The sequence below is a fragment of the Enoplosus armatus genome, chromosome 17 (assembly GCF_043641665.1).
Source record: "Enoplosus armatus isolate fEnoArm2 chromosome 17, fEnoArm2.hap1, whole genome shotgun sequence".
Taxonomy (NCBI): Eukaryota; Metazoa; Chordata; class Actinopteri; order Centrarchiformes; family Enoplosidae; genus Enoplosus; species Enoplosus armatus.
Window position 1 is genome coordinate 17,234,936 of NC_092196.1, and position 27,905 is coordinate 17,262,840.

General features: G+C 43.1%; 1 protein-coding gene across 1 annotated transcript; it reads left to right on the plus strand.

Moving 5' to 3' along the window:
• The first annotated feature begins 3,229 nt into the window (after positions 1-3,229).
• vat1 (vesicle amine transport 1) lies at positions 3,230-27,885 on the plus strand. Its single transcript, XM_070922931.1, has 6 exons — positions 3,230-3,832; positions 10,057-10,264; positions 20,781-20,951; positions 22,082-22,171; positions 23,576-23,817; positions 27,587-27,885. Exons 1-6 carry the CDS (start codon positions 3,407-3,409, stop codon positions 27,857-27,859), a joined length of 1,410 nt encoding a protein of 469 aa, XP_070779032.1. The 5' UTR covers positions 3,230-3,406; the 3' UTR covers positions 27,860-27,885.
• Positions 27,886-27,905: the final 20 nt, after the last annotated feature.

The following is a 27,905-nucleotide window of genomic DNA, read 5'->3' on the forward strand; positions in this document are numbered from 1 at the left end:
AAAATGGAAATGATCAAGTAAAGTAGAATATTCTAAAAATGAAATACAGTACTTGAGTAAATGTACCGAGTTGCTTCCCATTACTGCCACCACTGAGATTGAAAAGCATGTTCCTGATGCCACAAGAGTACTGTGGATTTTTGAAGTGTGTTGTAAACTGTTCGAGGAGCAGCGAGTCTTTCCAAGTTCAGAATTGGTTGGTGGAATACAATCACTCTCATGCTTACTATTCACCACAGTCTGCTGCATCTGCCAGCAGGTGGGTGTCGAGCTCTGCATTCCTGTTGCCTGTATTTTAGTATGACTGTGCTGAATGGTTTTGTGCTAAGAGATGCTTTGTTGATGGATATGCTACTCACCCAATAAAGTCAGCACACTCATGCATGAATAGAGCAGGCATGCCAGCGCCAGATCACTCAACAGGAGGGTAAATGAAAGAAAAAAAGAAAAACATATAAATGACCAGAGGTCGAACTGGTGAGGAGCCAGTATGCAGTGACTTCTGGCTTCTGAGCTTTCCGTTTCTGTAAACTTGCCAGGAAGAACTGATTGATCCTATAGACTTTACTGTGAACAAAAGTTCTTCCAAACTCAGCATTTTAATCTGAAAATGACTGTATATGTAATGCGTATGCTTTGGCACCCTCTGTACACTGCAGCCCTGAGACCAACCACTGAACGTCTTTATTGCCCCCATGCAGTAAGTTTGGTGGGATGAGAAAAGAAATCTAATGCTGTAAGGCACCTGTGGCGGAATGTAAGTATAAGTACATTTACTCAAGTACTGTACTTACGTACAATGCTGAGGTATTTCTCTACATTTCAGATGGAAATATTGTACTTTTTAACTCCACGTCATGTAAATAATATATAGTTACTAGTTAAGGTACTTTTCAAAGTAAAAGCTTTGCACACCCAGACAGTTGTTTTCAGTCACTCTGGCTAACCTCAGGTGTAGGTTTGGAGGAACTGTGCAGGGAATTATCTCATGGTACCAAACTCTATATCCTAATAAGAATGATAAAAGGGTAAGTTGTCGCACCCTAATGGGTCCAGTAAAACAAACCAACAAAAAGGCGAGATAGATGTCAATCAAGAGCAGTTTGTACACACCCACGCTGTCATGAGAAGAGGTATAATTAGGCAATGTAAGTGAAAACAGGACCATGTGTGTGCTAGTAGAAGTAGTTTAACACAGTGGTTCCTAACTTCAGGGTCTGGACTTCCAAAGTGATCATGACAAAAATCTTTGGCGTCACAAGATGATTACAGAGATATCACATTTTAAAAAATCGTATTTCTGCACGTTTCATATTATTTTTCTCTGACTTTTATCCTGTCTTTGCTTTTTCAATGCTAAACACTGGACTGATTTGCATGATTTATCATAACTCCTTCTTGTAGATTTGTTATAAATCCCAGTATTTTTGCAGTTTTTGTGGAAGTGAAAATATGTGTGTGTTTGTAGTTCACACACACACACACACACACACACATCCTCAGAGACCGTCCAGACTCCCTGCAGACTCAGTCTATTTGCCTGGCAGAGTGGTGACACAGAACTTTATCCAGGCCAAATTATACCGCTGAGCAACATTATGCATTCAGTAACCTACTTAGACAATAGAGGAAGTCTCCAAACTGCACCAGGTGTCCAAGGCAGTACATCTCTGTTCCTGCGTCCTATTCCTGTGTTCCTTTAACCGCAGCCATTTCCTGTGATGGATACATTTTCAAACCCTTTTCGGCTGCTGGAACATGTTCTGAAATGTTCTTCTTGGCCTCGCAGTGAAAGAAATAAAGAAAGTTTTCGCATTATTCTTCTCTTCCAATCCTTTTTTCAGACTCCAACCTGCAGTCCAAGTCATTTTCTTGACTGTGCCTTGCTGGTACATTTCCACGCTGGCCCTGCCAAAGCTAATGAGGAGAAGAGCCACTCTGCGAGCCCCCACAGCATACTGATGTATATTAAGAGTGGCTCAGTGCGGTTGGTGAGGAAGAACAGACAATCTGCCCTGTAACATTTTGCCTGTGTCAAAGCATTAGATCAATGATGCCTGCATCCTACATCATTAAGCCCCTGTGGGATATTGATTGGGACATTGCTGACTTTGGCCTCAGTAGTGCTGAGTGGCACTTTACGGCCACAAGGTGTCTCACCACTTCTCTTGTGGTCACATCTCACTGAATGGACACTGGGCTGGTCTCTCAGCTCTGAAGACACAGAGCTGGAAAATGTGAATACACTCTGGTTTCTCTTCTTTTTTTTTTGACAAATATAAGAGACACTGACAGTTAAATCTATGGTCACAAAAGTTTAACTATTTGTTTCCATCACACGAGCCACCAAGACTTTCTCCAAAAATGCTTTTATGAGTAGCCTTGTCCCATGTGTACTAGCTTTGGATGGAGAGGTCATCCTGCCTTACGGCCCTGGCGCCCTGTGGCAGGTTATATTGTTTAATCAAAAACTGGCGTGACCTCAACACAAACTCATATTTTTCTGAGCTGCCTGTGCGGGGAAGTTACAACAATGAGCCACACGCAAGCCCAAAGTTCCTGCAAATCCTACTGTAGAATAGGCAGCATAAACAGACGTTTCCTCTGGCTGCTACTGTTCCAGCACCACAAACCTCACTGTTAAACAAGCAGCAGTAAACAGCCAGAAATAAGCAAATACTTGCTGAAGGAAATATTAATTCAATAGCCCAACTGTGTCTTCTATTTCATCTCATCTGAGGGGCTGAGAAGTGCACTGTATTCTGAAGATGTCAGACAGCTCAAACATGACAAACACAAAAAATATAGTGTTGAGTTTATAGTGACTTCTTCTGATTAAACTAATACAACCAAAGTGGCTTCTTGTGTATAATCTAAGTGTTTCCTAATGTTGCATACTTTTTTCTCTTTTGATATTACAGCATTTTAACTTTGATATGTTTGTGGAAACTTGCATTAATTAAACAGATTTTGAAAAAGGTTTTGGGTTGGATTCAACTTAATTTGCCTTTTAGCTATAATGGACATTTTTGCAAATCATCTCTCTGCTTGATGCAATATAGGCTTATCTTATAGCCCTACCCAGACAGCCCAACCCATCCAATCACGCACGCCAATCCCTGGGTTTCATCAGCGCTCCGGGTTTTCCAGCCTGCCTCTGTCTCGTCCCACTCACACTCTCTGTCAGAGCGCGGCGTTGACAGTCACTGGCCACTGAGCAGCCCACTCTGTCGGGGTTTGTGTCTCCATGCAAGACTGCTGAAAAAGAAGCTCTGACTCGCGCATTTTCTTTTATTTGCAAGGCAAGCAAAACAACGAGCCCGTCCACGGCAACAAAAGCACAAGAAGTGAAAAAGCCCCCCAAGTCATTTTCTAGCCTCATCACTGTCTCACAGCTCCCTGCACAATGTCTGGAGAGGACGCACCTGCCCAGCAGCAAAACGACGTGGACCAGAAGCAGGAGACCAAACCCGCCGAGGAGCCCAAAGCCGAGCCGCCCAAGACTGAGTCCCCACCCGCCAGCGCCGCCGAGGCAGCGGCGACCCCCGCGGCGACCACCGAGAAGGTCCCCGAAGAGGAGACATTCACCTACCGCGCCCTGGTGCTCACCGGCTACGGGGGCTATGATAAAGTCAAGCTGCAGGTGAAGAAGGGCAAGCCGGCGCTCAAAGCTGGCGAGGTCCTGGTGCGGGTCAAGGCTTGCGGGCTGAACTTCGCAGACCTGATGGCTCGACAGGGGTTGTACGACCGGCTGCCGTCCCCGCCGGTCACCCCAGGAATGGAGTGCTCTGGGGTGGTGGAGGCTGTAGGGGAAGAAGTGACGGACAGAAAAGTAAGCACATATGCCTCTCTGCTTTTTTCTCTCCACTTGAAGTCCCATTTACTGTGCGTGTGTGTGTGTGTGTGTGTGTGTTTTATTGTTTAAGTGATGAATATTTGGCTCGCTTAGCTTTTGGTGCTGATCAGCTACATCTGGGTATGGGCGTGTCAGGCTTTGCTCGCTGCTCAGGGAGTGGTGGTAGCGCGGTACACTGTACTAAACAGTTTCATGACTTAATGAATGTAATGCTAATATGCTATTGGGTCAGGTAATTAACAATATTATAGGTTAATGATAAATATTGGCCTTTAGTTTATGTTTGAGCTGTCGAGGGTGTTCATCCATTCATTCACTCGTGCGTAAAGGGAGACAGCGCTGGACTCAAGTGGAAAGCAATAAAGTATGTTAGTGTGTTCATGTTGTGTTTCATCTCTGTGGAAGAAGCCCAAAGTGTGTATGTGACACGAGTTGAGTACAATGAAGCCAGCAGCAGGCGTCGCCCCCTTGTCTCTGGTTTGCAAATTGCGCTGCATGTGCGCACTTAGATTGAGCAACTTCAAGTACAAAACAGTCGCCAAGATGGAGATGGATTCACTGTCCACACGCAACATGTGCGCTGTAAATCTAAAGTCTAAATAAACGCATGCAAAACCACGGGATGCTGTCCAGCCTTGCAGCACCTACGCTGTACTGCGCTTTGGTGTGTGCCAAGGCGCGGAGAGCAGCGTCAAGTCAGCCAGAGAGAGCCACAATGAGACCGGAAATTAGACTGCTGTGCCTTCAAAATTAAAGCCCTGAACAGTCACCCGAGAGTTTCCTTTGCCTTTTTTATGCAGGCAGAAGCGAAAATGAAAATATGTGCAAGATATGAAAACGATCACGAAGGAATGATGAGTATGTAAAATATGTTGAATTTTGATATAGCATACTGGACTTGCAACATTTGGTCATATACAGCAGGCGAAACACGTGGGCTTTAGGTATGCGGGCTGCTTAGGCCTTTATACTGTAGAAATAACGTTTTCGATTAAAAACAATAAAAGGCTACATCGGTTCAATTTGATCCATCACTACTTCCGCTAATTTGCTTGCAAAGTGTTAATTAATAGGGACTTTATTTTGGAGACGATGGCCAGATGCCACAGCTATTAATATGGCTGACTTAACACCGGTGGCGGAGACCGGAGTCACCGACGCCTTTTGTTACCGGGAGCGACGGTGGCGCACAGACTCACCGAGCGGAAAGGGCGAGGCGCGACGCGTCAGACAGCCTGATGTGAGAAATAGGATCACTCGCCCTCTTTGTCAATAGAGAGCCAATCGCCTCTGTTGTGTTCAGAACATATTTACAGTCATCCATTTATCACGAATAAAAAGGTCAAACCCGCCATGAAACAATAATAATTAAAACATCTTCGACTTTTCTTTAATGTTCAGCCACAAGGAATGAAGTGGTGATGGAAAGATAAAGTCTTGCATTGCATGATGAGTCACAGGCCTGTATGTCTGTCTCTTGGCTGCATGGCATCACCACGTTAACGCCTTTGTAAGGCAATTACAGTACAAAGCCAAAATGTTACCCATCAGCCAGCGATGACTCACGCTGTTTGTTGTAAGAGCACCGCATTTTCTCACATCAGCCCGGTAATATCTGTGGATGAAACCACGCTGATCACATGTGGGATGCAAGTGCAGAATCAGTGCATCTGGCTGGGAGTGGCACATATGTTTGTCAGGTGCAAGTCCATATGGATGGGGTATCTATGCAGAGTAATAGGCGTATGATTGGTGATAGTCCAGCCAATAGCAGCCAGACATCATAGAAGGTTAAGACCCCTGTGTTTCTAGAATACTTTATAGCTTCTTTCCACATTGTCAGTAATGTAGATTGGATTTAAAGGTCACGCTCTACACACATGCACAAACACAAAGCTTGTCATCTCACACTCCCACATCCCCTTGCAGCCCTTAAGGTTATAGAATTAAGAGCCAATCTTCCTAATGGATGGAGATCTCTGAGGTCTTTTGGCAGCTAAGTCAGAGGGAATGTGCTGACCCTGATGGCACAGAATTTTTGTGAGGCTCATCACTCACTGCAGCTCTATTTGTCTGCATATCTATCTCTGTTTCCCTCTCACACACACACACAGAAAGACATACAGTAACGGGTGTGTCTGATAGTTTACTCTCCATACACTTTACACAAAGCTATGAACACATTCATGACATTTAATTAGATAATCCAATATAAATATCAGTGGCTAAGTAAAGTGTGATTGATTTTTATTTGATCTTTCCGACATTTCTATCTAGTGCTGAACCGTATGCTCTCTAATGTAAGTGCCTGCTTTCGCACACAGATATAAGAGGCATTTGAGAACGCGTTGAAATGGTGTTCAACGAAATATCATTTTGGCATCAAAACCCAGGTGTTAGGGTTAGGGTTAGGGTTGTATCGGCACCATAGAAAAATTCAAACAACACCCAACCCTGGATATAATGTAATTTAAATTCCTCTCTATCTCGTGATATGATGTTTATACATTTGCAGCATGATAAAGGCAGCACTTACACTACTGTTGCCCTCTAGCCTCCCTGTCTTTGGCTTGTTTATTGTTTTGCTGCTTGCCGGCTCTTATGTTTTTATATGTATTTATTATCCACTGCATGCCTCGTATTGTATTTCAATAACTGCTGCAGAACAAGCATCCCTTGAGGGGGTAGTGGAGTCGAATTAAGTAATACTACAGTGCCCTCACCCGAAATGACCTAAGAGGGAGTGCAGGAGTAAAGTGCAACAGTGAGTAAGCGAGAGGAGAGGGGAAATATCACAAATCACAAGCTCCCCGGACACCAAACATCAGCACTTTTTTCTACCGGCCTGCTCATTTTTCATGCTCTCCCTCGGTGAGTTTTGGTAGGATCTGACCCATATGTTCTCAATTACCTCCCTCTGGCCCACATTGTCATTCTGGTATTTCCTCCATCCCTCCTTCCCTCCCTCCGTCTATCTCTCTCTCCTTCTTTTGTGTAATCTCTTGATTCTTCCTCTGTCTATCACACAATCAGTGAATCCCTCCATCACGCTACATGTCTTTTTCACCACGATCACAGCAGTTAGAGCTTGCCTTCATACTCTACATGGCCTGTTGACAGTTTGCCATAAGCTGCTGTGTTAAAAAGGAAAATCAGACGTCTCTGTTTTGTATTTTTTTCCATAAGCTTGTCCAATGTGGTTGAAAACTTCTGGAAATTCCTCAATTGCAAGTGTGGAGTTGTATCAAGGCTTCTAATATTAATCGGGCTGCAAAAAGAAGAAGAAGAAGAATGGTGTTTTGTTGGCATTATATGCTGATTTGCATAATCAGATGTGCAGTCAAGTGCAAAAAGCAGCATGTAGGCCTTCCTGTCAGTGAGTTTGCTGTATGTGAGCAGGGCGTGGCCTCTACCCTAATATCATACAAGCCGTGTTAAGACACAGTAACACCTACGCTGACACCAGGGAGATATTATGTTTCCTTTTAATTACATTTACAGGAGCCATGCAGGCTGTGTGGGTGTTCACATATACCCTTTATCTTGTGCCTCAGTCTGACTCAGGAACAACCTATCAGAAATTTTGTGAGTTCTTTTTTTTCTCTGATAATTTTTTGCTGAGATCATCAAAGCTCAAAGCCACGAAGCAGCTGACTTGGAGGCCTGCATACCCCCAAATTGAATCACCATCTGATTAAGTCCATTCATATACAGTTAACTGGAAGTGTCTTTGTTCAGCGCCCCCGCACTCTTGACCCCAACTGTGAGTGCATTTGATGCAGTGGCATGAAGGCTGAGAGTGGAAATGCAAGAAGTGTGTGTTTGTGTGTCACAGTGTTAAGATGTTGTAACAGAACTGTCACAAGAGTCACTTGCTGGGCCTTGAATGTTCTGTGTGACTGACAGTAACTCACATGCTTTACGGAGGCGCAGAAGAATAGCTGCAGATGCATTTGAAGGCGATGTGTGAGTCATATTTGAGTGTGTTTCCTGTAAAAGCCTGAACTCCCACGTTTATTGATTTGTGCCATGCTGTACCCCCAATTAAAGCAGCGAGACTGACTCAAAAAGGCAAATAAAAAACCTGAGCGGGTGATGGAGATGGGAGAGAGCGAGTCAGCATGAATGGAACAAAGGGAAGAAAGAGAAGTAGCCCATGTTGAAAAAGTGAAAGTATACTTTGAAAATAAACCAAATGACTCGGACTCAGACGGAAAGATGCGGGTATGAAAAAAGAAAGAGGGAGGGAGATCTCTCTAATTGGAGTGGATAGACAGCGAGGCGCATGGCTCCCTCCAGACCATTAGAGAGGCCCGGGTGGAGAGAGTTTGTTCCCAGGAGGAGAGAGCTTGTCTTATGCTCAGCCATGGGGAAGAATCTGGCAGGGACTCTGATGAGTGGAGAGAGGCCAGGGGAGAAGATGGGCCCCATTGTCCTGTCTCGCTGATGAGGAAGAGGGGATACAGGACACTCCTCGCAAGAAAAAAGAAGAAGGATGGTAAAGACAGAATGAGACAGTGAAGGATGAAGAAATGGGGAGGAAAGAGAAAGCGTCAAAGAAGGCGGCAAGACCGACACACAGACAGGATGAGACGAGGGACTGGAGAAGGGGAAGGAAGATGTTCTAAAGTTGTAAGAGGAAAAGGAAGTGAAAGAGAAAGAAGGGAAGAGAAAAAGTGAGGAGAATGGAAACGGGTTGGGAGGGAGAGCTGTGTCGAGAGGGGTGGATAAGGGGGAGGAAGAAAACAGGAAGAGAGTTATAATGCTGCAGTCGTCTCTGTTTCCTGTGTCCCTCGAGAGGGCTCTCCTGATTGGTTAGTAAGGGCGCTGGGGGTAAATTTACAGCGAAGCTCATCCTTCTGGAAAAAGACTGTTGTAAATCGAAGGATCCTGCTTTGATAAGGATAGTTTGGGAGCAGAAAATGACAAGATGGTGATTGTGACGCGCAGCAGGTTGAAGGACGCCTGTGGCTTCCTCGCTGTCACATTCTGAAGGATAGAAATTGCTTAAATGAGACTTCCACAAAGAACAATTCTGACCAAACTTAAGCTAAGAGAAAAATCTGAGCTGTCTTAGAAGATCTCTTGAAGCCACACATTTAGCACATGAGCAGTACTTCCTTAGTGTTTTTCATCATCTTTCCCTCTCTGACAAACTACAACAAACAAGCCACAGCTTTACATGGCCATGCAAAGCTAACCACTGCAAGCCAGGACATTACTAATGGGAAAACAGCTATCATACTTTGGCACCCATCCCGAAGCATCTAACATGTTAAACAAAAAGGAAAAAAGAGCCACTTCCTCTGCCGCTTCACTATTTCCCTCCATAAAGTCATTTCAGCTACTGTACTATTCTTCTGTGGTTTATCGCTTTCCTTGTTTGCTTGGACTCTTTAAGAGCAAACTCTTTGAGGTTTGGTGGACGAGGTGACTGCATGTTTGCATGGGTGCCATTGTTGTAAGCAAAACAATAAACCACAATCTTACTATTCCTGCTGCACGGCTCACATCATACCCAGTGTGCTGAAGAAACAGTAAGGCTGCAGATGGCAGGACACTCCAGACCACTTCAGGCTCTAGCAGTGAAACTTCCTGGTGTATTGAACTGCCAGTGGATCCTGTTCAAGCTCAATTAAAATATACCAGAACCTAGCTTTGATTTAATAAAATTGTTTTCAAAACTGGTTATGTACTTCCATTTTGCCCACATTGCTGTAATACTGTCCTCGTAGATAATAGTATTGCCCCGGAGACCTGATTATTTCATCAAATAATTCTAGAAAGCAATGATTTAGCCTTAATTGGCTCAATAATACTTCCAGCTTCAGTGTTATGAGGTCAATGTAAATGACAATTGCAAAACAATCACTCACCACTTTTCCAGCGCATTAGGGCAATGGTTCCCAATCTGTTTCGTCAGACGTACCCCGACAACCCTGTCAGATGAACTCAATAACCCCTTCATCCACACCACCCACAACCTGAACTGTCAATGTTTAGGTCGGTTTAGTTATGTTTGCATCTGTAATACCAACGGACTACAAATAGACACCAGAATGCTTCCGATACCAAAATGTTGTCCCTCTGTATTCATATGCAGATATATGTTGTTTTCAGTAACTGGAAGTCGGTACAGACAGAGAGACTTTTGCTTTACCTTCTTCTCAGCCCGTGTTTTCCTGCGCTTTCTGTTCCAGGTCGGTGATAAGGTGATGGTGCTGAACCGCTTTGGGCTGTGGCAGGAGGTGGCGGTGGTGCCGGCGAGCCACACCTTCCTCATCCCAGAGGGCATGAGCTTTGAGGAGGCAGCAGCCCTCCCTGTGAACTACATCACTGCCTATATGATGCTGTTTGACTTCGGCAACCTGCGGCCCAACCAGAGCGTCCTCATCCATGCTGCTGCAGGTAAGGAGAGGGATACACAGCATACATGCACACAGGGCACACATAAACCCTTTTATTTTCTGTCCATCTGAATGCATCACTCTCCATGAAAGGTCATTAATTTTAATGATAGTTGAATTAATTACAAATTGATGAATAATTCACTCACAAACAAACATGGTTTCACCCTGTTTGCTGTAGTATGTCTGAATGACAGTCAGTGACTCAAAGTTCCAATATAAATATATGTTGTAATCCTGCAACTGAAAACCACATTTAATCAGTTCCATCTCAGTGTGTGTCAGCCCGGCATTGAACTCTGCTAACTGCTGTGTATTTAGCAGCCACACAAGTGATTTCAGTCTTATACCACCAGCCTTTTCAGGAGATCTATAGAGAATACTTTTGAAATCATCTGCAGAAGCTCAACACGAAGATACAAAGCTTTGTATTATGCTGTTGAGGAAACGCCCTTGAATGTTTACAGTAACAGACTTCTTCCTTCTCTGCACTTCCTGTTTATGCATTTCTTTTCTATATGAATTATAGCTGTTTGAGAAGGTCCCACTGTTCATTAGTATGAGATATAGCTCAGTGTTTTGCACACTCTAGGACTGCACTGATACTGGAGCACCTGCCACCTGGACTGTGAGGTCAGAGTTCAGAGTGAGTGGGTGGGAGAAAGATGGGGATTGAGGGAGTAAAAGCACCTGTTTTGGGGTGTGCTGCACCAAGCCTGAGAGCATTTGATTTTGCTGTGTTTACACAATCCGGCCAGCTGGAGAGAACGAGAGTGCATTAGCCAAAAGAAATTGTTCTCTCCTCGATTCTCTCGCTATCTGCCGGTGTACAGCCCTGACTTTTCCTCTCGTTCCCACTCTGTCTGTGCAGAGGGAGAAAGGGATCCCTCTGCATTTGGGACAGTGTGTGGGTGTAGATGGCTAAGAGACGTAAGCACACAATGAAACCTGAGCCTGTTTTCTCTCTGGGAGACAAAAAAATGACAGAGGACTCTGGGAGACTGCCAGCCAAGGTGATACCTTGGCATTAACACAATAAAACTGAAAATGAATACATTTGTAAGATAACCATTAAACCGTGCAGTTTCCCCAGAGCTGAATGACAGCTAACAGACTCATAGTTGTGGGATTGGTGGTCTACAGAGGAATCCCAAATGTTTGCGTTCACCATATCATGCAGCTGATGTCACTTATCCCTGTGAACACACATCTTGGCAGAGGTTTTCTGTATGGAGTATGTTTGCTATAGGAGGAATGCTGTGGAAGTGTGGTGTAAGACTTTTCCCCACTGGTTTGGTCGGGGCGTCTCTGGTTTCTCGGGGCTGACTGCCAGTCTTGGCTCGCCAGCTGTCCGCACATCAGGATTGTAAAAGCACATTACTGAGGCTATGACAAAAACATTTTCTTAACAGTCTGCTTCACTGCACTCTGTCATTCTTTGCATGTGTAAATCATTATCATGCTGTATGCTCTGTTGAGACTTTTAAAGCTTTGTTGTGAATAGCAGTGTACATGATAGGAGTACCTTTTTATGTGAGAGATGTGCACATCCTTCTCTTAATACTGCCCCCCCGTTAAGGGGCTGCATGGCTCACATGGTGAGTGTGGGTGGGGGGTCCCGCTCCTGAGACTGTCAAAAATTGTTCCTGATATTTTCTGATTAGAGAAATGTATGTAATGTAATGAGTATCTGCTGACTGTGATTCGTCACATGAAAATGTGGAACACCACCGCTGTTGCCTCAATTAAAATTCCTACCCTAAATCAATTCTAAGTAACACATCAGAATAAAGAGCATGTGATGTTTTTCTATTATGAAACAGCACTTAACAAATACTCGACCCTGCCCACAGCTCCAGTGAACACCCTATTCAACCACATACAGTGTTAGTTTAAATGGCTTTACTTCACCTTGTCAAACTGTCTCACAAGACTTTGCCACTGACGATTGCTTATAAAGTCATATATCCTACTAAACAGCAGTGGTTTTGTGTGTCAGACATGCCTGTGCAACACTGCATTCCTGCTAGGTCAGTTTATGTTGTGCGAAGATAAAATAGTGATCTTTTACATGAGATTAACTGGGCCTATTTACGCAGCCAAGTAGTAGCAGCGGTGCAGAAGACAGACAGTGATTTTTCACCTTTAGTCACAGGGTACATGGTAATTATGACCAGTGTCATTTTTATTGAAGGCCCATATTAGATCAGCAGCTTGTTATCACAGCAGCCATAGACTCTGTGTTTGAGGAGCAGTTTTCTTCTTCTACTGTACATTAGTATATAGTTAGTATATACATCTTTTCATCAAAGCATCTTTCTAGTAAATGCTTTAGGGGTTCACCCTCAGTTGATCTGTCTCTTTATTCTCATAATAAGGATACAATCTGCTGATTTAATCACATGAGGAAAACAATCATCCTGCTTTCAATTACTTTTAGATTACTTTTTCTCGAAAGCCCCTGAAACTTGCAGTTTAACAGACAATTAAGTCTAAACAATTACAAAATGTAATAATATTCATATAATATCATCATCGTCAGGTATTGAAGTTTCTGTCAAGATATGCAGAGTGGTCTTGTGACTTTGTCATTAATAAATAGTGTCATAACATTCAACAAAAGGCAGAAAGTGGCAGTAGTGACAGTTTTAGATTTTCAAACGGAGAAACAGAATTAAAATATTGAGTATATATAGTACATAATATATAGTATTAAGAAAATAACTAAGCTACAACCAGCAGCCGGTTAGCTTAGCATAAATACTGGAGACAGGGCGAAACAGCTAGCCTGCCTCTCTACAAAGGTAACAAAATCAGACCAGGACCAGTTGCCAGGCAACCAGCAGAGAATCCAGGTTTAAATAGCCTGGCACATAAACCCCCGTAAAACAATGTTTTTACACTTTTTTTGCACAGATTAAACAAATGTATCTGAAATATAAAGTGTTAATTAGTGAGCTTTAAAGCTGCTGATTTTGTTACCTTTGGTAGCATTCCAGTCTTTAAGGCTAAGCTAAGCTATCTGGCTGCTGGCTCCAACTACATACAGTATTTACTGTACAGAAATCAATCTTCTCATCTAACTCAGAGTAAATTCATGAATTTCCCAAAATGTCAAATAGAGTGTAATAGAGTTTCAGGTAAAATGTAAAAACAATAATATTGCTGATGAACCTGACCAATGGCAACTCTATATGGAAAATAACCCGTTGAACTCTGTAGTGAGGGCCGTTACAGAGGGATGATGGGTATCCATCCTCTTGCCTCTATTGTTCTGTGTTTGCAGGTACTGCCACGCTAACTCATCTAGAGCTCTCCATAAAGAACATGATTTCCTCAAAAGTATGGTGACCTTTACCCATCACGATCAGCTGACCAGAGCAGAACGCCTGACTGGTGCTTAGACTCTATCAGTCAGTCATGCCTTTATGTGTGTGTGTGTGTGTGTAAGTAAACTCTGGTGAATAGTCCTCAGCTGCCTCTCTCGTGGGTCCTCTCCTGTCCTCTCTCTCCAAACAATAGCTTGTTGTATTTCCTCCCATCGTGCCTCCCTTCTCCACCGCACCGCACATCTGCATCCTCCGTTCTCCTCCTCCCCCTCCGGCCCTCCGTAACCTCCCCTCCCTCTGCTTGACCTCTCCATATCCATGCTCACTCCTCGTCATCGGGGAACGTGCGCACGTTTCCCCTTTTGTTTTCCCCAGAGGGCTTGGGCGGGGGGAAGTTCAACGACATTTGGATGTATCTCGTGGGTCGTCCACTGTGCCCAGCCAACAGCCTTTCCTCTGACCTCTCCCTGAACTGGTCCTAATGTTTATGAACCCTAGCCAGCCACCCCGCCACCACACCCACACTATGCATTCCTGCATACATATGGGGCTCCGCTTCTTCCAATGATGACGTCCACCTCGCTTTTATTTATGAGTTATCGAGTGACTGCAGGCCAACGTCAAGTGTCACGCATTGTGTTGCAGATGTGGAATGCAAAATATGAATTAGGTGGTGCTGCAGGAGCCTGTGTCATCAATTTATCTTCATGACCTCAGCCACTTCCCCCTGTGTGCCAAGATTTTGTGACATTTTGGCACCAACGCTGCCAGAGTTTGTGATTTAAATCCAACTGGAGCTTCTCATATGGTAGAAAAACATACTTAGTAATAGCACTGCAAGGTGCCTCGGTCCACTAAATAGCAAGTTATCAATCACCTCTTCTCATAAAGCTCAACAGCAGTGTGTTTGAGGTTTGTGTGTTAGATTCCACACATCCTCAGCTCTGTTTAATCTGGCCATTATTTAACTTTTTACTTTTCCCACCAGCCAATTATGGTGGCTTGCATACTTCTGCAGCTGCTTCTTTCTGGAGTGTCTGTTTGGAGGATAGAGTTACACCAGGTTACACTGAGGATTATCTAGAAAGACTTGATGTGAGAGGCTTCCAGCTGCATGTGGGTGCAATACAACCTTGAGGGTGATGGCTGACAGCAGTCACAGCTGAGTTAAATCCTTGTTAATGGTAATCTAAAGAGTTGAGCTGCCGCTTCTGGAAGTAATTTTTAATGTTGTAAATTCCTGTTAGAATGTTTTCTTTTATTGACACCCTCATTGTTCATTGTTCAACATCAAAACAAGGGACTCTCCTGGATAATTAATTAAAAAACTGAAATTATGTTTTTTCTGTCGTTTTGGTACTGTATGGCAGATTGCTGTAATACTACTACGCCACAAATCAGAGCTGTGGTGAATTCAAGATGCCTTACATTTGCAATTGGGAACATAAAATGTGCCATAGAGCCAAATTCATCCATGTTTTATTTCCTGAATAATACCTGATCTTTAGCTTTGCCTCACTGTTACTGGCACAAACAACAGAAGTTTAAGCTTTGTGATTCGATGTTTCTTATGGATTTCATGGGTTACCCTTCTCTTTAAGTTTTTAGGGACTTTTTATCATCAAGCAGATATTTTCTTCTGCAGTAGCTCATCTTTTCTGCAGATGATTCCACCAGCAGAATTTCCTACCTGTTTAAGCTTTGGAAATGCTGTCAGTCATGTAACATTGTCTAAGCAAAACACAAACAGTACTTTAACCTCTGCAACAAAATTACTGTGTAACTCTATTAGCTGCGTCTGACAGTGTAAGGTGAATTTCTAGATTTAAACATCTATGTACCATAATCTCAGAAAAGTGTAGTGTCGTTATTAGTGTACCGTAAATGCTTAAAGCAAGTGGAACAGGTGGCTGGATCTCTTGGGTTTACTGAGTGAGAATCCTCATCCTGGTATAGATCTTCATGACTGCTGTCAGACCTGCAGGCAGGGCCTCAGGCGTATGAGCCGTCAGTGCACAGTTGATTGCAGATGCAATTGAAAAATGAGAAGCAAACTTTTTGGAGGTTGGATGGAAAGAAATATAGATTTCTATGTGTCGTATTTCTCCCAGGACTCCCTCCCAGATTATTGTTCTCATTCATTATTCACCAGCTGACAATGTCCCTAGCTATTTAAGCATTAGCTCAAGTGTAGTTACATCTCTCACTTTTATAGGCCCATTGTTCATGGGAGCCATGATAGAAGTCTGATGTGCTTTGAAAATGGTTTCCTCTCCTCTCCTCCCGGTCTGTCTGCTCGGGAGGTCTTACCCTAGTTTAGAGAATGCTAATTCAGTCTGACCACTAAGCGGGAGTCTGGGCTGCGTGGTTGAACCGTCTCTGTGTTCCCCAGGCCTGGCATCGCCGGCGGCAGATCAGCTGCACTGATAGGAGAGGGAAACCAGGGCAACCTCCAACCTAACCCACCAATCACATCGCTCGCTCGCTCTCTCGTCGCTGCAACCGTTGACAAATGACCCCATCCACCCACCCCCACCCTAACCACCAAATACAGTTGCAGGTGTATGTGAAACCTGTGTCAGGACACCTGTTTGTGTGTGTGTGAATCTGCAGAATAACAGGATGAGTGTGCACCAGCTTGTGTTTCATTTTGCAACTGGGTTTATAAAGAGGAAAGAAAGAGGTTTATGTTAGAAATATATTTTCTGTTCATACGTGTAGATGCATATTGTGTGTATTTCTGAGTGCTGTGTTTGTGTTAGTTAGTAGTGTGAGAATCATTATACAGGAAATCACAGGGACCACCTTCACAAAGGCAAAGGATGTTTTTTTAATTCACTCACCCAGTAACTAAAAATGGGCTTCCTCTATGCTGCATGGAGAGAAATTCACCATCAGAGAGAGCACATTAAACTGCTCTTCAAGCCCACAGTGTGTGCACACACGCATACACACTTACACAGTCATCCCAGAAAAACACCAAAGTTACATAATGCAGAGTAATACCAGTAATACAAGAGTACACGTTCACAAACAGCCAACCACAGCTCCTATCACCGTTACACGACTCACATCTGAACTCTGTTATAGGGCTGCAGAGAGTACCAATAAAAAGTTCATTTATTTGGTTCAGCCTGTTGATGTTGTAACACAGCCACAGCGAGTTTGAGGTAAAAAGAGATGCTTGGGTCCACATTTGTATTTCATTCTTTGTCAGCCGCTACCACAACGGGTTAATGATAGGTTAAGAAAGACGAGAGTCCTTGAGGAAATGTGGAAATAAATTCAGAAGAAATCACACAAGAAAACAACAACTGAGCTCAGAGACAAGGGACCGGTCATCTGTCTGGTGTTGACAGTAGGCGTATGGCCACCATCCGTCCCCCAACTAACACCTGAGATTATAGCCTGGCTCACACAATTGAGAAACGCTGTGATGTGAGATCATTTGTATTTAGACAAGAAACACGAGCTGTCAGTGAGGACGCAGCTTGAAAATAGATTGAGAGATGTATTAATCAGGACGAGGCAGACGTGGTATCCATCTCATTATTTTTTGGATAAATCTGAAAAACATTTCTGATGTCCGAACCCACCCCTGCTGTTGAACTCTGGGTGTGGAGCAATAACAGTGGCCTCAGTGTCAGTCTGGATTCCACTGTGTTTTGGGGAAAATTCCTCTTCGTTCCTAACAGTCATGTTATGGAAGCCAAATGCAATTTGTGCCAAAATGCGAGTATGTAAGGATTCAGGGGAAGACAAAACCCTACTGTGTGTCCTGTTTCTCCACAGACAGAGAGAAAAACAAAATAGATAGGTGGACGCTTTTTGACGTTTCCTAATTTCCAAGACTAAACAATTCAATTGAATCATGAGGGGAACAATTGCAATTAGCAGCAAGAATTTGCTCAAGCTGCTTTCTCTTCCCCAAGCAATGGGTAAGTGTTTGTGGATGGTCTTAAATCACACTCAACCCCTGCCAAGAGAGATGATTCCAGTATAAAGAAGTAGAGACAGAGGCCGAAACTATAAATCAGGAAAACCAAGGACACAACGGGAACTGAAGCACTGAGTTAATGAAAGGTTAATATTTTAATCTCTGTGCATATTTGTGAAGATTAGCTGATGCCAGCAGCCATTCAGGACTGTTCAAGGCTGCAGCTTTGCTCCTCTCTCCTTTGTGATCTGTGTATGTATGTATGTATGGACGTGTGTGACTGTGTGTATTTGTGAAGTGAGGTGGGGAGCTGTAAGGGGTTCTTGGCACGGCTCGGCAGTCTTGTGATGGCTGATCAGGAGTTTGTTCTCACGGGATTCAGAAACAGGTACCTTCTTCCTCCCAGGGCACCAGATTTCTTTGACTAGAAATACATTTTTACACACCCCAGTTTAGAGAAACAAAGATATCTGATTATATAAAATGCATTTTTTTGGTTTTTAGTATCATCCAAGTAATGTCTTAAGGCCTGATTGGAAATGAACTCTTTGTTTTTCTAAGTAAAAAAGAAATAAATATGATGAGAATAAAGACTGATTTCTGCAGGAGTTGTTTTCCCCATTGCTCACTGACTTCATGCAGCAGGAACAGAAGGGGAATCACTGTGTTTATGACAGCAGCGTTAGTTAAATATTAATATGTGAGTGCCTGGCTGTAAATACATGGGATTAATGGATGCATCATCCTGTTGGACACTTTTCACACCTTTATGTGAGGGTTGCTACTATGTGACAGAGCCATTTAGTAAAAACAGCTCTTAACCCCCACCCAGACAATGCATATTCAATATTTTCTCACTTTTTTTTAAATCTTCCCTTCTGCCTCATGTACAGTAGCTAACGTACTTAGACCTAAACCTATCAAGGCAAACGAATGCATATTTGCTTGTAGTGGTAATATAAGCACATGATGGGCACATTTCTTATCACATATCACTGCATAGCATTAACCTACTGCCCTTTAATTTGTCTATAAATTACTCTTGAACATACAAAAGCCTTCACACATACTTACGGATGGCTGGCTATCCAAAGCTCGTGGCTACTAAGAGGAAGGTATGACCCAGTCTGTAAAATATAAACTGATGACAAACTTGGGATTGCCATTAAACTCTCTTATGCGTGAATTTTATGCCCAAAGGAAGAGCAGTCAATGAAACAAAATGGCTCCCTTTGCTCAGTCATTGCCGGTAATTTGGCCGAGGTTTCCTTGGCAACACAAACTTGGTTTCTCACTGAGGACAAAGAGAGATGGTGCTGTTATAACGCAGCCGCAACAACACTCACATCCACCAGCAACAGCCTTGATTTTGTTTTCTCATCAGTTCTCCCCTCAGTGTCAGCAGGCGTGATCGTAGTAATGCAGAGCAGTCTATTCATCTGACGTGGGTATTCACGTTATTTTTCTTGCCTTTTCTGTAACAAAGCACTGAGATTTTTTTTTTTACGGGAAAAAAGGCTCCTAAATGAACCTTTTTTCATTCTCATGGTGAGCGATTCCTGCTGAAATGAATAAAGAGGATAATTTGACATTAATCTTCACATCACAATCACATCTCATTTTGCTCTTCGACTGGTTCACTGGCTCAGAATCATTTTCACGCTGAGATGAAGTGACCAGAAGTGCATCAGTGTCATCTAAAGCATGCGCTTGTTCCACCCATACAAAACATATAAAGACAAGATTATTCCGGTATTAACATATTTAGATATACATCATAAAAGAAATTAACTCATTAAATAATGTACAATTACTGGTCCAGTTACACTGAGTGCGCATAGACTGCAGAAGAATTTTGAATTTGTAGATAAACCGAAAGATTAAGTGTACCTTTATGGGTTGAGAGAGTTCGCCTACATCTTAAGCTAAATGAACTATTTAAAAACCCGAAGGATATTCCTGGAATGTATTGTCACACAGCTGAAAACAGGGTTACTCTTCTTAGCTTGTGAAAGTTAAACATTTTGGAGTTACACGGTTTTCAAAGGACAGTAACGTTGAGCAGCGACTTACAACCTGTTGTAAAATTTGTCATTTCTGTGAGTGAGTGTTTTCTCAGTTTAAAAGGATAAATGAAGAAGCTTTTTTTTGATTGATATTGATGTACTAGATTAAAAAAAATATCTTCTTCTTTGGTTTCTTTTGCTTTTGTTTGATCAAATGAGCATGTGCCTGCTTTCTGCCTTTCTTACTGGGTGTGTATGTTAAGTGTTTGGGTTTGGTTGCCTATGTAAGCAAGCAAATCATGATTTCATCATTAATTTAATCCAAACCTGTCCAGCAGTGCGGCAGCTGAGCTATGTCGTTAAAAATGGAATGTGTTGCTTTATTTTGTGGTATCAGATAGGACGTGATCTTTACCTGGTCAGGCATAGATGACCTTTATGGATGCCTTTCAGTTCAAGTCCTCAAGTCAGCCTCCATTTCAAACAAGCCACTGCTTATCAGTAACCTATTACTTCTTGCTCTGGCTGCCTCAGCAAACATTGGCTGAAGCATTTGCCACAACTATGTACACACTTTCAAATACAGTGAACACAAACACAGATATCCGAAACATCTACCAGAGCACACAGTCTCACAGCACTTCGTCTTTAAGAGTTATCTTGGACAACGTAGCACATTTTGTTTTCAGCTGGCACAGTTATAAGGAGCTGTGTTTATGTAATTTGCGATAGAATGTCATCCAGCTCTCCTTTCCTAACAAAACAAATACCTCAGCTACATTTTTTGGTCTGTGGAATTTTAGACACGTTGTCTTAAATAAGGCAACCAAAAAATAAAATGTGTCATTTGAGCTACTACTTTCTCCAGAATTGGATGTGTGTGTAGGTGTCTATTCTCCCAGGCCAGTCACGGTAATGTGATTGTATTTAATGCGCTCTTTACATACCCTTGAGCAAAACACATCCACTCTGTTATTGACTGGCTTGTTTGGGATGATAAATAATGCAAATCACATTTACCTGCTGTAGAAAATACGTGTGGAATGGGAATTCTTGGGTGCCTCCATCGACTGCTCTGTTCATCTGAGTTTCATGTAGGTCTTGGAGTGGCCTTGAACAAACATATTCAGTTAAGCTTGAATCCTTGTCAGTAGTCTTTGAAGTAGAATCCATCACAAGTCATTTATTGAAATTAATATTTTGTATAACTGTAACTTAATATTAACCCTGCCCCTCTTCCCTCAGGTGGTGTGGGCATTGCTGCCACTCAGCTGTGCAAGAATGTGAAGGACGTGACCGTGTTCGGCACGGCATCGGCCAGCAAGCACGAGACTATCAGCGAGGGCGGAGTCACGCATCCCATCGACTACCGCACCAAGGACTATGTGGAGGAAGTCCGCAAGATCAGTCCAAAAGGTGAGAAACTTGACCATCTGCACTGGGTTTGTGTCTAAATTTGGAGTTTGTGTGTGCAGGGATGGGAAATAATGTAAACAACGTATTTATCACTGAAATTGATCATAAAGCAAACAGTCCGGATCGATATATTCCCACTGGCACAAAGCAACACTGCAGCATTTGTTGATCAGTGTTGAACAAACTGCAGACAGTGAGATGATACAATTTCAGCATGTAGGGAGTAATTTTTCACTAAGCAGTGACTGTTTGGATTCTCATCCCCATCAATAATGCATCCACAGAGTTTTATGTAGATGTGGCCCTGGACTCACTAAGAGGGGCACACAAAATGCTGCTTTTCAACAAAATGAAACAACGTCCAGTTCCTGTTTTTTTCTTTCGCCTACTGCTGTGTTGCTAGCAGGACGGAGACTGTTGGGGGCTCATTTCATAGTCCCCTCTCCAGCCCGTCTCTGTTCTTTGTAACATGGAGCGAGACAGATAGACATTACAGAGACAGATAGAAAGAGAGCGAGAACTGACACTTGAGAGAGAATGTATCTAATTAGAAGCCTGGATCAATGTGCAGCTCTGCTCGCTACCTTTCCCTCTGTCTTTGGCTCTCTGTCAATTCATCTGTGCTGTGGTCAAGGCAGAGTCCTGCTGTGAGCCTTCCACGATCAATAGAACCGGGGTTTAACGGAGCAAGGAGTGGTAGCCCAATTTGAGGAGTCCCCTCTGGCACAAAGGAACATCATTAAGGCCCGAGCCTACATGTCCACATTAATAAGCCACAGAGAAACCTTCATACGGTGCCGTGCTTTACCATTTGTTCGGAGGTTGGTTTGTTATCCTCTCCACCTAGGAATTGAATGGACAATGACGGAGAGACATTTTATTCCTCTTGTCTTATCAGTGACAAGAATGGGAAAACATAAAACAAGCAGGATCTCGCCCCGCTCTCCTCCTCTCCTCTCTTGGCATACGTATGGGTTCCTCTTCATGTAAACATGGCACAACTTGGCTACGCTCGCTACTCCTAGTGAACTCTGGCATGCAGAGGGGGCTGCTGAGGAGACTTGGCAGGCTGCTCTCACTGAATTCACACCAGTGGTAACTGTCCCCTTCTTTTCTCTCTTCTGCTCCAGGGCTGGACATAATACTGGACCCTCTTGGAGGATCAGACACCCATAAGGCCTACAACCTGCTGAAGCCTATGGGCAAACTTATCACCTATGGTAAGTAGTAAAAAAGTGTGGATCAGTTATTTTCAGCATAGAGCCAAGTTTGGTGCAGCTCTATTTAAATCCTCCAGGAGCTAGTGAGGCAAGAATATGCAAGAGTTAATGCAAATAGATTTTACCACCACTAGTCAAATATAAATGAAGCCTCAACCTCCACAAGCAAACTTCTTGTAACGACAGTAGAAAAGACTCAGGTAGCGTTTGCCCCCAGGCGGTATGTATCTCTCCAACCAAGCTTTTCCAGATTGCTCAGTTATAAATTTACCAGAACTTCTTATGTAATACCTAAAACCAAAAGTTTTTTATTAAGCTTGTTGGCAGCGCTGCACAGCATGGTAGGAAGCACAAAAGTTACAAGTTATAGTAAGTTATAAGTTAACTTCATGGGTAGCTACCTGCACAAGCTAGCAGCTGACAGAAATGCCCATGAACTAAAACTCATAAGCTATATACATAAGTTATTTACTACTTTTACACCTTACTTGTTATTTTTAGATATTACTGCACTTACTGACCTCCAGAGATCCTGGAGTATACCTGTTAAGCAAATTATTACAGTACATGTACTGAAAGGATTTCCATACTTGCCACAGAATAAAGCTGCTTCCTGGTGGGCAGTGTGACCTCTCTGTAGAGGTCCATGTCCTCAGTGTGCTGTGTGTCATCCGTGGGAAGGCCTTTACGCTTGCTCTGTTGCGATGCCAATCTGGAACCAGCATGCATGCAACAGTGGGCGGGGTCGGCATCCATGGAGAACAGGGCCTTGCCTTTGCATGCTGCACAAAAACCCACTACCCAGCATGGTGCCCCTCACCCTCGCCCATTCACCCTCTCTCACCCATACAGAACCCCCCAGCCCCACCCCACCCTCCCGGTCCCTCCGTGCTGGCTGCTCCTCTTCCAGCTTATCAGAAGTATGCATGGCGGAACAATGGGCGTTCTATCCACACGAAACCTGGAATGTGTCTGAATGTAGCAGGCCGGGTCCCTCTCTTCTCTCAGAGCATGCTTTGTGTCCCCTGTTTCCCCCGAGAGAGAGACAGAGACAGTGAGAGCATAGGAGACTATGTGAACACAGAAGGAGGAGATAGGAAGGGGATGTGGTGACAGTAAGAGCCGAAGTGCTATAGAGGTTTTCAGGGCGGCGTAGGTGAGAGTGTGAGTGTACAGGAAAAGAGAGGCAGTGCAAAGACAAACCAGAACTAACGAGTAGAGGCACCTGACAGGACGTAATCTTGATTTGTCATGTTGCCAAATGATTAATCAGTCTCTTATTTTTGTCATTAAGTGTTTGGATTATAAAATGTTATAAAATTGGCAAAAATTAAAAAGATGAGACATCACCAAAAAAATAGAGATTGAGGTTATTTCTGTCCTTTCATCCTCCTTCTCCTTCAGGTGCGGCTAACATGCTGGCAGGCCAGAAGAAGAACCTGCTCGCGGTGGCCAAGAACTGGTACCATCAGTTCTCCATCCACACACTCAGCCTGATCCAGGGGAACAAGTCGGTGTGCGGCTTCCATCTGGGCTACCTGGACGGGGAGATGGAGCTCATCACCGGGGCCATGAACTCCATCCTGGATCTCTACAAGGAGGGCAAGATCAAGCCCCGCATCGACTCCACTTGGCACCTTGAGCAGGTTGGTGTCTAACTGTCCACCTTACAGTTGGACTTAACATGCTTCTTGTGTGTGGATTGATTACATTCTCTATATGCAGTAGTTTCAGAAGATATGATTACACATACTGTAGGATGATATTTTGTTATACTGTTTTTACCATGATAGTGATTTGTTTAATATCTGTGGTTGCATTAGGCCATTGCAGGCAGTGTTTCAAATCAGTGAGCAGGACTGAACTAGAATATTATATATACTATGATATATATATATATATATATTATAATACAGTAGATTTGAACATCAATGTGAGGATGTATATTTAAGTGTTTAATTCAGCCAAAAACAGACATTCTTATCTGTTTATTGTATCTAAAAACTGCTGAACTCAGTTGAATATATCCTACAAAATAATTACTTATACCATGACAGAAGATATTATCCTTATCACCCAGCCTATTTATAACTGATGGTTTTCCAGCATATATATCTATATATATATATATATATATATATAGACTATATATAGTCTTTTTTTTCCTTAGGTTGAATCCATGAATCCATACTCAAAGATGTATTTCCATTAAACAGCCTTTATATGTGGATTTCAGATCCATTTACGCCCAGTTGTTAGTGTGACTAAAAGCATCCCTGTGCACCTAAGTCTGGATGTCCAGATGATTCATTGTGACATGGGTGCATTTACAGCTGAGTTACATCCATTTTTACGCCGTGTGCTTACAACGCAGTCACCCAGAATTCATGTGAGTGCCAGGTGGGTTTGTGTGTGCGGGTTTTGCAGTGGGATCTGCAGGAGCTGGGTGTGGCTCAGATTCAATAAGACTCAACATTCAACAGGCGAAGTTTGTCCACAAGAAGCACTGTGTCTCCTCCAGGATAACTCACTCAGCCAGACAGAGTCAGATTGTTGCTGACAAAATTAACACTGCTAACAGATATGAATAGAGAGTGTGACAAACAGCGAGAGAAAGAGGGAGTCAGAGGCTGACATCTTCTGTTGTCAAAGTCGGAGCTGGTCAGTATTTTGGCCTGTGTGACTGCAGCCAGAGAGAAACACCCGCTGTCTTTCTCCACCATCTGACGCTCTTTCTCTGCCTCTCCATCTGTCTGCTCTTTATATCAGACTCTTTCTCTCCGTCCTTAGGTTACTGACTCCCTCTCTGTCTCTCTCCATCTCGCTGTATTCTCTCCTTCTCCCTCCTCACAGTGTATCTTTTTTGCTTTTTCTCTCTTGTTGCTATGGTGACATCCTTTAGTCAGTGTGTGCGTCTGTCTCAGGGAGGGGCCCTGATGTATGAGAAAGAGACATGGAAGAAGCGTGGAAAAACAAAGGAGAGAAAAAGGTATAGCTCAGTCTGGCTCGAAGATATCGGCGTGTAATGTTTCAAATGTATGTCTGCGCTGATGCTTGTAGTTGCATCAAAGACAAAAAGCTGTTGATTGATTGTTACGAGTACAAATGCCACACCCTTACTCCATCCATCACAGCCCCTCCTCCATTGTCACTTTCCATTTTTGGTCCAATAATCAATAAACATGCTTGGACAATATTTGAAAATTAGCATTATCCCTCCCTCCAATGGTTTCACTTGATAAATATCTACATCTGCACTGAAAGGATGATGGTCATGTCTGCAGCCGCAAATAGCACACTCCTGTCAGAGATGCCTGGGAGCCATAGGGGTTGACAGATCTTAGAGAGTGAAGGGTGGAAGTGGGTGGAGTCGTCAAAAGAGCCTCAGTCGCTCTCACTGTGACTTTCATTCACATTGAAGATGATTCTTATAATTCCCGGACTCACCCCTCCCTCCCTTTCAGTTTCAGCGAGGCATGTTCCTCATGCCCTGAAGGACACCAGTTGCTCCCCCCCCTTCACTTCGAACTCCCACACTCTCCCTCTTTTCCATGTGTCTGAGTCGTCAGGGCCACGTTTCAGCCAGGCTTTACGTTGCTAGGAGATGGCCCCGTTGCCGTGGTATTGGTCGTTAGGTGGTCTGCCTGCCTTGCACGAAGAGGGGGATTGGAAGAGGGAGGGAGGGGAAAGCGATGGAGGCAGGAACAGACAGCGGACAGAGCTCGGTGGTCAAGAGGAGGGTGGGGTCGTCTGGCTGGGATTCTCTAAGAAAGTTGTGATTGACAGTCAGTGGGGCCAAGTTGGTCGATCCATCAATGACTGGGGGTTTGGCTGACGAGCTGTCAACACAAGAGTGTCCCAAAAAGTCAGACGAATGATTAGCTCTATCAAATTGAGCTTTTATGTCACAACCAAAACATGTTATAGTTTCACATACTAAAGAAAATGTGCCACTTAGCCACGTAGCCACTTCTAAAGTTGCCCCCGCTTTAATCCAGTAAGTGCTGTGTACTGAGGATTATCCTGTGAGGAACAAGCACCTTTAAAGGATAGGTTAGACATTTTTCCAAGTCTATCTTAAAACAACACTCACATGTCAGATATATTTGTATTTGTACATTATGTTTTTGGTCTCTGTAATTGTTCCTCCTGTCCTTTCTGGCTGTGGAGAATAGTTTGATTTACACAAATATTTTAATAGTTTTAGTGCAAAATTCCCTCTTTGTTTCCCAGAACATTGTTTCCTTGTTGGCCTGTAATAGAGGGATAATAACACAAACTAAAAGTCTGTCATTTTGGAAGGTAGTCACTTGATATCTCTTCAGCGTATTTCTTCAACATAACAAGGACTATGGATTTTATGCCCCAACACAATGGAATTGCATTAGGAAAGGATCTCTTTATGGGCAGGATGAACAGGAGGTGCAATGACCAAAATATCTTTCATTGTGTGTTAGTGTTGCTTTGGGCAGAAAATGTGAACCTATCCTTTCATAATGAGATGTAACGCTATCTGAGCAGTGGTTTATTGATTGATTCATCTGCAGTGGCCTCCTCCATCAGTGGAAAAGGAGCGAATGCAACCAACATGAATCATTTTATTGGTCTGATTTCTGTCACTTATGACAAAGAATTCACATAAGAGTTTTGATGAGATTAAACTCCAGCACCAACTGGAATTCACACCCAAACAAGACCAGGATGGAACCAAGGTCCCCAACATTACACTGCATCATTCACTGTCCAGGAAATCTGCCTCATCTTGCATTCATTTCATTTTCCTTAACTTAAAATGCACAATGATGAACACATTTTAATGTAGTGATGATATCATTTTCTAATTAAAATAAATGTGTTGCTCAGTAGCATTAGGATATTAGATAAAATGATGCAAAAAGAAAGCACTTTCTGCTTCATGTCTGTATTTCTCACCAATTTATAATAATAACATTTCATTTATAGTTTTATTGTTTTCTTTTATTATTCTAATATTGAAAGTATCTGTTTGCAGCACATGTTATTCCCCTCGTTTATTTTGTTATCCTTCTGTTATCCTTTTATTTTCTTTGCTTTTTGCTACTGCAACAATTTCATTTCCCCTCAAAGATTATTAAAGTCTCATCTAACAAATATAGTTCCTCATATGCTGCATATTAAAGTGATATTTGAGGAGCGCAAGCCTGTAAAATTTGTTTCTAGTCTGATATCAAAACAGAAGATTAGAGGCACAGAATGCGAGGAGGCTCATATTGCTGTGGATGTGTGTTGTTGGAGGAGAAACTGGCTACTACTGCGTACCCTCAATAGAGTTTTCTCAATGGCAGATGTATTTTAAATCTTCCTGGCCCTCCTTTCGCCCTTCACTCTTTCATCTTGCCTTATGTAACTATCTTTCTCCTTCTGTCTCTCCTTCAGGTGGGCGATGCCATGAGGAAGATGCAGGAGAGGAACAACATCGGCAAAGTGATCCTCACCACAGAGCCTATGCCCGAGGAGGAGAAGAAGGAGGAGCCCAAGAAGGAGGACAAGAAAGAGGACAAGAAGAAGGACGACAAGAAGAAGGATGACAAGAAGAAGGACGATGGAAAGAAGGAGGAGAAGAAGGACGACAAGAAGAAAGAGGAACCCAAGAAGGAGGAGAAGAAGGAGGAGGAGAAGAAGGAAGAGGTCAAGAAGGAGGAGAAGTGAGAGGGAGGGATGGATAGTCAAGCAGACCAGCAGGGAGTTTGTGTCC